At 41.3% G+C, this 10,700-nt stretch overlaps 1 protein-coding gene across 1 annotated transcript; it reads left to right on the top strand.

The window, feature by feature from the left end:
- Positions 1-1,794: 1,794 nt before the first annotated feature.
- Positions 1,795-7,232, top strand: LOC123641999 (putative tripartite motif-containing protein 64B). The gene is made up of 6 exons (XM_045556933.1): positions 1,795-2,205; positions 2,768-2,863; positions 3,635-3,865; positions 4,626-4,648; positions 5,572-5,669; positions 6,739-7,232. Exons 1-6 carry the CDS (start codon positions 1,795-1,797, stop codon positions 7,230-7,232), a joined length of 1,353 nt encoding a protein of 450 aa, XP_045412889.1.
- Positions 7,233-10,700: the final 3,468 nt, after the last annotated feature.

Here is a 10,700-nt window from a genome sequence, read left to right on the forward strand (position 1 = left end):
GGTTTTTGTTTTTGTCTGTTTTTTTTTTTTCTTTTTTTTGGCAAGGTCTCTCTCTATTGCCCAAGCTAGAGGACAGTGGCATCATCACAATTCACTGCATCCTGAAAGTCTTAGGCTCAAGTAATCCTCCTGCCTCACCTCCTGAGGCTGCATGCACCACCATGCCTGGCTAAATTTTCTACTTTTTGTAGAGATGGGGTCTCACTCTTGCTCAGGGCTGGTCTCAAACCTCCTGGCCTCAGGCAATCCTTGTACCTTGGCCTCCCAAAGTGCTAGGATTACAGGCATGAGCCATTGCATCCAGCCTAGAATTTCTAGGTCTTAAAACATATATTTTCACATGTTTTATGCAATTATGGAGCCCATAAAACACCTCAAATGTTCATTATAATGTACACATACAGTAATAGTTTTTATAAACATCAAAGTAAAAGATAAATATGTTGAATTAATTGAAAACACTTCTTGTAAAAGCACTATTTGCTGTCCCTTTAAAACTTTCAGTTTGCAGACAGAGATTTGAAAAGATTTCAATATACATTCCACTAACTGGTAAGGGCTCCCAAGAAGTTTCATCGGTTATTATGGAGAAATATTGGAAATAAACAAAATTGTTGGTCACATTTCCATTAACTGCATGTTTGTATTCTATAGTGTACAGAGGAAAGCTCAGGGCTTACCTTCATTGTTTTTAAAAAAGACAGTTGATTAATTGTTGCTAAGTACTGTAGGCTTAAATATTCCCTATTTCAGAATGTGAAGTTGTTTTCCCTGGTCATCTGAATTGACTCTGGGAAAAACTTTTCCTAACCTCGAAATAATAGATAATTTGTACATTTCATCTCTTGAAAGGAAGAGTTTTGACATTGAGCTTAGAAGGACAAATTCAACTGTTCATAGTTTTAGGAATTGAAACTTGAAGTTAATAACCAATGTGGGGATCTGGGAAAACAAAAAACAAAGTTGAATTAATGCTAATTAAATTAGTGAAGCTTAGATGAGACCTAATGAATTTTAACAGTCTTCAGAAAGTCCATCACTGAACTCTTAGGCAGGGACCATAGACTATCAGCAGGGAAACTAAGTGTCTTTTGTGTGTTACAGTCATAAGGTCGTTGAGAGAGAGAGAGATTGATTCTGGATGTGCTTCTGGACCAATCAGCTAACATAAGTAACTCTGGAATCTTCCCCACTTTTACCCTCTCCACAGTCTTTAAATGTGTCCATAATTTAGGTGTGATTGAGAACACTGCTTGTTTTAACAAAAAGGATCCCAAAGACTCCCTTGTCTCATGTTGCCATTTCTATCACAGTACGGTTGACCTTTATACCTGTAGGTTCCACATCTGTGGATTCAACCAACCACAGATCAAAAATATTTGGAGGAAAAATTTCTGTACTGAACATGTAGAGACTTTTATTCTTGTCATTGTGCCTAAACAATACAGTATAACAACTATTTACATAGTGTTTATATTGTATTAAGTGGTACAGGTAATCCGGAGATGATGTATAAAGTATCTGGGAGGACGTGCCTAGGTTATATGAAAACACTATGCCATTTTATATAAGGGATGTGTTCTCGGGAATCCTGGAACCAACCTTCCACGGCTATTGAGGGACAGCTGTATAAATCCAGCCTGTCTACATTGACCAAGTCTATGTATTTCCTGGGGGGCTAAGTTAGCAGACAAGCAGAACTGTCCAAAGCCTTTTTTTTTCCCCCTTAACCTCATCAGGACAGAAGAATAACTCTCTTCCGCTCTTTTTTTCCTACATCTTATTTTCAGAAACATGGATTCAGACACCTTGCAGACCTTGCAGAAGGAACTCACCTGCGCCATCTGCATGAACTACTTCCTAGACCCCGTCACCATCGACTGCGGGCACAGCTTCTGCAGGCCCTGCCTCTGCCTCTGCTGGGAGGAATCCCAGAACCCAATGCGCTGCCCCGAGTGCAGGGAAATATCGGAGAAGACAAACTTCAAAACCAACTTTGTACTCAGGAAGCTGGCTGCCCTCGCCAGGGAGGCCAGCCCTCCCCAGGTCCGCCGCTCAGAGGAGCAGATCTGCGTGGCACACAAGGAGGTGAAGCGCCTCTTCTGCGCGGCTCAGAGGACGCTGCTCTGTGGGTCCTGCGCCGAGGCACCAGCGCACGTGACCCACGGCCACCTTCCCGTAGGACGCGCTGCTGAGCAGGGCCGGGTAGGTGACGCCTCGGATGCCACTGGGAATCTGTGGGATCCTAAATCAGAGAGAAAGATGAGGGCTTACAAAATGAAGTTGAAAATGGAGACGGTGGGGGTGGTGATTTCTAAATGTAAGTCCAAAGACATAAATGTGTCCTTCCAATGGTGTTGACCAATTCGACACTCCAGCCGTGGCTGTGCCGATCCTACACTAAGGCAGTTTCCTTAGAAGCAGCCTCAAATGTGCGCGGTTGGTGCAGCTGTGGAGCAGGAGGCGGCACCGGGAACACTGGCTTCTGCTGCAAGCCTGCCTGCCCCATAGCCAGGGTAGAAAAAAAGCCCATTTCTCAGAAATTGGATATGTTATCTGCAGGGTCCCTTTGAATTTTCTGTTAAAGGTTTCCATCATGTTTGATATCCCAAATATTAGAATCCAATGTGGTTAACATGGAATATTCTGACCATTCCATGTTAACTCAGAATTACTGTTCTCTCAACTATAGTCTTCTCTCGTAGATGAGGGGATGAAATCTGCAATGCCATCTTTATTATTGCTAAAGACCTTGGTTATTTTGCAGGAGGAACTTATGAAGACAATGGACTCTTTACGGAAAATGACTCACGAAACACAAAACGATCTAAATCAAGAAACTAGCAAAACTCAGTTATTAGCGGTAAGAATGAAAATGTTTTGTTAGTTTTTATGCAGATTGACATATGGCTGGCTTATCCATTTTTAGCTAAATTCAAATTACCAGTTTTATCCTTTGATAGTGATTTCTTCCCAGGAAAAAGTAGTGCTTTCAAATGATAAATCAAATAAAAAATATGGAGGCTTACAGCAAGGCTATCTGGATTTCATAAAGCAAAAAGTCACAAAAAATATACAGGCCAGACAAGCTAGTGCAAAGAATGCTAATATGAACAGGGTATGATGGGTGTTCCTAGTACCAATTTGAAGCTTTGGATAAAACTTCTCAGACACTGAAGATAAGACAACATTGAGCTAAGTTTGGGTGTGAAGAAGAGGAGGGAAAAAGGTTACTACTTAGAATAAAAATATAGTAAACTTTTAAAAATCTGCATCATATGGTGTGTGCCTAAACATTTCTTAATACTTAGGAAAATCAGGCAAAGGAAAAATGGAAATGGAAGAAGATCCAAGTAAATGAGGAAATCATTGATGCAGTAAGAACTGTAAGAAGTATCATGGGGAGAAAAGCTAAGACCCTTTAGACACTTTGATTTAAACAGGGAGAGAGAATAGGAATGTGGAAAAAGGATGGACAGAAAGAACTAGAAAATGTTCAAGACCGTTTGGGGGGGTGAGGCAAAAAGTTTACTAATTACTTGCTTGATAATAGTAAGGAAATAATGATTTTGAAGTTTTTGGTTTTCTGTTGAGAATGAGGGCATGTCATCCTTTTAATTGAATATCATTGCAGGAGTATGTGGCCTTGAGGAAGGTGATAATCAAACTCCAGTATCAGAAGATGCATCTATTTCTCCTTGAGGAGGAGCAACTGCACCTGGAGGCACTGGGCAGAGAAGCAGAGGAGATTTTCCAGCAACTCCGAGACAGTGAAGTGAGAATGACCCAACACAAAGAAAGGATGACAGACATGTACAGAGAGCTGACTGAGATGTGCCACCAGCCGGACGTGGAGCTGCTCCAGGTGTGGGGGAGGGTCCATCCTGAGACAGGAATCCTTTGCTGGGAGATGTTGCCAGGACATTGAAGTGTTACCTGCTGATACCAGTACTCAGCTGAGTGACACACGCTCCTTGACTCCCACCATTCTGTTTACCCAAGCACTTATTTCTGCAGATTCTGCTCATTTTGGGGAGATTTTTTTTACCATTTTAGTAGATAATATAGGGCAAAATTCTTATCAGTGCCATCAGGAATACTATCCATACAGAAGTATTATCCAACATCAGCAGAACTGTTGCCAGGGAAGTAAACTTTGTTGGGGTAACACTCAGTTTATGTCCCCTAACCCACCGTCACTTTCTGTTGTCCCACACAAAAGCAGTTTGCTGAAGGCACTGGGGCTTTGCCCTTGCCTAGGCAAGGTTTGTAGAATTGGGTAACTAATTTCAAAGTACACTTTTCTATATGGTTTCCTGATTTGTTTTAATTGATATATGTGGTCAGCCCTCTCCTGGGAATAAGACTGGGAGATGAGTGACGCCGGGAACCGAGGTCTCCTTGCATCACTGCACAGCCTCTTCCTGAGCTCCTTCCTTCTCAGCGTGCACTGAGGAAGCCCTCATGGCTCAGCTCAGACTCTGTTGTTAACATAGCCTTGGACGGGCCCTTAGAGGGGAATATGGAAAAAATACATTATTAAAACACAAAATCAACAACAAAAAAACCAATGAAGGTGTAATAAATATATTCTCATGATTAATCACTTTTTGTTTTCTTTGCAGGACTTTGGAAATGTATTGGAAAGGTGAGTTGACCCTAAGGATCTGCTCCATCTGAGAAAGCTGTTCTCTTGTTAATGAAGTGGATGTCATGTTTTGGGTTATTAACGTGATTCTCTGTGTCTATTTTCTACTTTGTTTCAAAAGACATTCTGAAGCCTTCGCCTCCTAAGTCTTAAAAGTTTCATTCTGTGGCTGAATTCAAATATACCTAAAAACAATTTGCTATTCCGGGCTTTGTTCTACTCATTCCCCCAATGTTCTCTAGCCCTGTCCAATAAACCTGAATAAGGAGACTATTCTAAGGTACCACAGAGAAGCCCTGTCTTCAAAATGGTGGAAGGTGAAAGAGACAGAGGAAAGGGGAGGATTCCCTAAGGATGGGAAGGGGAGGGAGGTTTTGTTCCCCTGAGTAGCCGTGGCCAGGCCCTGCTCCCTCACAGCACACCCCTGCTGTAGGCAGGACAATGGCCGCCTCAGGACCCTCGGGCCCAGGGCTGTGAGGCTGGAATTGCATTCGTTGCTGGTACAAATGATCAAAGCCTTCTGGCTTAGTGGACGTTCTCTTTTAGACATTGACGTTATCATTGGTGACTACTGCTGGCTGAAGTCCCAAAGGCTATACCTGAGTTTTCTATTCCCTATCACATACCCAGGATTTTTGCATAATCTGAGGTGGTGTGAGGGGTAGAGGGAACAGCACTCAAAAATTTTAGAAGTTGAATATTGTCTGAGAAGAATGGGGAAGTTGGAATGTGATATAAGTGAAATTTAGAAAAAAGTAAAATTTCTTATATCCCCAAGAGTGTGGAATAATATGTATATCCAATTAACAAAAAATGGGAGAATTCAGATGAAATACTAATATCTTAGACTAAAAACCAGTATGTTTATAATGACGGTGTGATTAACCCTTGCCCTGCAGTGACACTGATGCCATTCTTTTCAGGACCCAGTCAGTGCAGATGCAGAAGCCCCAGCCTGTGAACCCAGAGCTCACTTCGTGGCGCATCGCTGGACTCCTGGACATGCTGAACAACTTCAGAGGTGAGAGTCCGCTCTTTGGCAGTCAGGCCTCAATTTCTACCTTTAGTGGGTTTTTAAGGATGAGCTCTGTCCTATTGAAATTTTTTCTTGCATGAAGGTGGTACATGATTTTCCAAAATTTTTTAATTGCCTTTCTCTGAATAGTCATAATGATCAAGACTGAAATTTTTGACTTAGAGTTTGCTGAAAATGCAAAAGAAGATACACATTTCAGTTATATCTGACGTAGGCAGAGTAAGAGTATTCAGCTCATGTGGTTATGAAGAGATACAATGCTTATTTCTCAGAGTAACAATCAATAATTTTGTTTAGTCATTTACTCCAACTGTGAAGGTTTAGATTTGGCATTGATCATTTTTAATTTCTTCTATATTGCATTTATCATGTATTGTACAAAGAACATATAGTTATAAAATCAGAAGGTTTTGATCAACAAGAAAAATGACTAAAATGTCTATGAACAGAACAATGTAAAGCTATTAGATACCTCTCAAAACAACTGCAAGAAGCAGGATCCGTGAACAGGGCTCAATGACGTTGGGCACTTGGCAGCAGAGGGCTCAAGCTAGGATTAGCCTGAATGGGGTGGGGTCTGAACTGATTGTGTTAAGCCAGAACATTTTGTTCAGAAACTTCCAAACTACACATGTGGATTTCTAACAAAAGTTTTGGTGTTTGAATATGTAACAGGTACAGTTTATATCTTAAGAAATACCTGCATCCTAGCAAATTCATATCTGTTTATTGACGGTATTCAAGACAACACAGGAGGAGATTTCTACTAAAGAAAAAAAAAGTTTTAGGTGTGTCCTGAAACAAACTATTCAAAGGTACACATTAAATCACTGCTTCACACAGTGATATGGCCAGGTTTTTTTCTTATGAGAAGGAATTTTGTGTGCTGTAGAGGTTGTAAAAAGCCTTGATCTTCACAGATTCGTGAGTCTGAACTCTCTTTATTCTTTTTATTCCACATTTTCTTGAAGGAGAAGCTAATGAAGTGACTAATTGGGCAGAAATCCTCTGCCTCTCAGGGCACTTGCTGATCTATCTTTGCTTCTTTTTGCAGTGGACAATCCTCTGAGTATGGAAATGGCCAGTTGCTATATAAGGCTTTCTGAGGACCTGAGAAGTGTCATATTTGGAGATGAAGGTCACAGTGCACCCTGGGAGCTCCAGACGGCGGAGAGCTTTGCTGCATGGGGAGCTCAGGCCTTCACCTCGGGCAGGCATTACTGGGAAGTGGATGTGACACACTCCTTCAGCTGGGTTCTGGGAGTCTGCAAAGATTCCTGGACACAAGATACCAGTATTATTATTGATTCTGAGGATGCGTTTTTGCTATTTTCTTTAAAGGGAAGCAATGGTTATCGTCTCTCCACCAACTCCCCACCCTTAGTTCAGTGTGTGCAAAGGCCTCTGGGTCGGGTTGGGGTGTTTCTGGATTATGACAATGGAACAGTGAGCTTCTATGATGTTTATAAAGCTGCCCTCATATATAGTTTCCTTCCTTCCTCCTTCTCTTCTCCTCTGAGGCCTTTCCTTTACCTATGTTCCCCGTGAAAATTCAGGTTTCAGGATAATTTACTGGTGAGTTTTCATGCCTGATGAAATTATGGTTCTGAGACCTCATTTGAGGCAACAGGACTGTGCAGGACTGCCTTTGAGCTCATTGTAACTTTAGGAGACATAATTATGTATGGTTATAAAATGGGATAACCACATTGAATGTATAAATTTGTTTATTACATTTTACTTCAATAAAATTATTTTTATGGAGTATTTACTAGAATAACAGCAATGGCTTTTTCCTTTTCTTAATAACAGGGTTATTGTGATACAGTCACATAATCTGAATTATTTAATTCAGTGATTTTTTTAGTGTATCCCGAGTAGTGTAGCCATCATATCTAATTGCAGGGTATTTTCCTTGGCCCCAATAGAAACTTAATACCCATCAACATTTCTTCTCCATTCCTTGGCAACTTTTAATCTACTTTTCATCTTTATGGATTCATATATATGAAATCATACAATATGTGTCTTTTTTGTATCTGGTTTCTTTTACAAAATTTGTTTTCAAGGTTCCACTGGGTTGTAAACAATGTGTTTTAATTACATATTTGAACCTGGTTACAGTAGAAATAAGAAATGTTATATGTCCTAGCTACTAAACAAAAGGTGGAGGGATTATTTTTTCTTCAAGTCTGACATAGTTGAGTAGAGTATTGGACACACTGTCATTTCTCTAAATCCTAATCTTTGTCACATTTCAGCTCAAACACAACAATTTTTCAAGGAAATCCTTTTGGATTCTATAGACCAAGGTAGTTCTATTACATACTCTCTGAGCATATTATAATATTTCATCATAACATTCAACACACTCTTATAACGAACTATGATACTTAGATACTTATTACTACTACATTGAAAATTCCAAGGGGGTTAAGACAGTATTTATGTAATAAACAAGAGGCGAATAAATGGATAAATAAATGAATAAAGGAGTTAATATGAACAAATGTTATTCTAGCATTAAGAAAGTGTTCCAGAATGTAAGAAACAAAATAGAACATACTAATGATTAATGTTATCAAAAGATAAGAAATAGATTGATTTCCAGATTCACAGTCTAAGGAAATTATATTATGTTATGATTAAGTCTTTGAAAATATCCAGACCCTGAACTGACTCATAAGGCCAGAGTCTTATGTGACCTAGAGAAAAGAGTTCATCAGAATCAGTAGAAATGTTAGGGAGGCCACTGGATTTGACTATGGTCTGGATGAATAGTTTTGAGCCAAACATTTCCATTTATTAGGGAGCAAAGTGACTTCCGTGAGTAATTTGGTAGGTGAAGAAAGAATTATATATCAGCTTTATGCCCTGTCCTGTGTAAGCTGCTGTGGGAATCATTGTCCTGCATCCAGGGCACTGGGTTGGTCCTTCAACATGAAATACTATAATAGCTAACAGTGAGACTCTGATTCATTTTCTGTTGTTTGCTCAAAGAGTAGTGGGTAGATCTATTAGGCGGATAGCTGGAATCTCTGGCTCTTCTAGGGACAAGGATGCCGTGCTTTGGTGCTGCCTCAGAAATTGTTCCACCTGGGAAGGACAGTAAGGGTGGGATTCCACTTTGTGGTTGCCCCACCCTTAATCCTATCTCAAGAAACCGCTACACCTGGGGAAGGAGGGAATGACTTACCAATCCGGGAATTCCCCTGCCTAGGCATAATAGGATTTGGAAAGTGATCAGAGTGACCTAACGCTAATTATTCTGTTATTAGCTTAAATCTACATTGTGGTTCATCCCTTTCTAGGTAGGGCTTTTAGAGAAGGACTTTGCATACCCAGATAGAACCTTGAGAACAGCTGTTTATTACTTGGTAACATCCCATACCTCCCGAAAGCCCTTCCCCAGAATAGGACAATAAAAGGAAACAAATCAAGAATTCCCAGAGAGTCAGTCAGAAAGTCAGTGAGTCAGTCTGTCCATCTGTCTGTCTCTCCTAAGTCTCAGAGACAGACCTGTTTCATTTTATAGTAAAAAGGTACTCATGTGAAACTGCTTCCTGCTTGTGGTCGTTCCTTAACACCAGCCCTGCTTGTAATTTTTTCCAAGCCAGGAGCCAAAGAACTAGGATAGCAGTCCACCAAGTGGCTGGACCTGACATTTTGGTGTGTCTGGTCATTCTTTGGCCAAGGCCACACCATGAACTAAGAGCAGACTGTCTTGACATTTTGGTGCCAGGCCTCAGATTTCTCTGTCTAGGTCAATCAGCTTGTCTTTTTCCATGAAAACATTCTGAATTGGATAACTTTGTTTAGGAGGTGTCTTCTTTATTGTGGCTGGCCACCCAATGACCAGTGCTACTACAGATGACCAGGTCATAATACCAACAGATATTGTCTTGGTGCTCAGAAGAAAAAAACAAGAGGATTTCGGTTTCAGGGTCATGCACAGCCCCTCTTCCTATGAACTGGAAAGGAGACGTCTGGACTGATACTTTGGCAGAATGGCCCGGGACGTTACCTGGGATACCCAGCTCTAACAGACCCCAGCTGGCAAAGTCTTTCCCTTCGCCTACTCCCCATTTTTCCTCTTTGCTTTCTAGATGGGTGCAAAGGGATCAAAACTCCCTCTTAGCACCCCTTTGGGATGCATTCTTTCAAACGGGGACAAGTAGGATGCTTTCTGAAGGCCGTGGGTGACATTGGGTTCCATGGTCCAATCATTATGAAGAACAGTGGCTGAGACTCCAAATTACCCCACCAACTAACAATTGGATCTTTTTTTGTAAAAGAGAAGGAAAATGGACCAAAATAATGTGTGTACTTTCTTTTGTTTATGGGAAAATCCTTAGTGGTGCAGGGGGTATTCGGAGCCAAGCAAGACTATGGTGTTAAAAGATCTTCCTCAGGTTCCCACCTGTTCTGAGCTGTCCCCAGACCCAGGGAGGCCTGACAGGGTCCCTAGAAAGGGGGAGGTGACTCAGCTCCTACCCTTGGTGGAAGTAGCAGGGGAGTCTGGACCAACTCTGCTTCACAAGCCTTTAGTTCAGTGGAGTTAAAACAATAAAAGAGGGTCTGGGGAGCTGCACCGATCACCCTAATAAGTATGTAGAGACATTCCCTCATTTGTGTTTTGCCTAAAGCTTGGCTTGGGAAGATGTGCATGATATTGTAAGCCAGAGTTTTAATGATTTTGAGAAATCCAGAGTATTAATGGAGGCACAAAAGTTTGCCACTGGATTACAACTTTGAGATCCTAGATATCCAGTGGGTGAAACAGTGGTGCCTGTGACTGACCCAGGGTGGAATAATAGTTCCTCAGAAGAGATGTGGGAGAGAGAACATGTTTTAGTAAGTGTCCAGGCTGCTCTCAAGGCCACCAGGCAAAAGGTGGTCCATTATTCTAAGGTCTCCGCCAGAACCCAGGGGCCCAAGGAAAACCCCGTAGCCTTCCTGGACCGACTCCAGGAGGCAATAGGGAAGTACATCACTCTTGATCTTAAGTCCTATGAG

The sequence above is a fragment of the Lemur catta genome, chromosome 7, assembly GCF_020740605.2.
Source record: "Lemur catta isolate mLemCat1 chromosome 7, mLemCat1.pri, whole genome shotgun sequence".
Taxonomy (NCBI): domain Eukaryota; kingdom Metazoa; phylum Chordata; class Mammalia; order Primates; family Lemuridae; genus Lemur; species Lemur catta.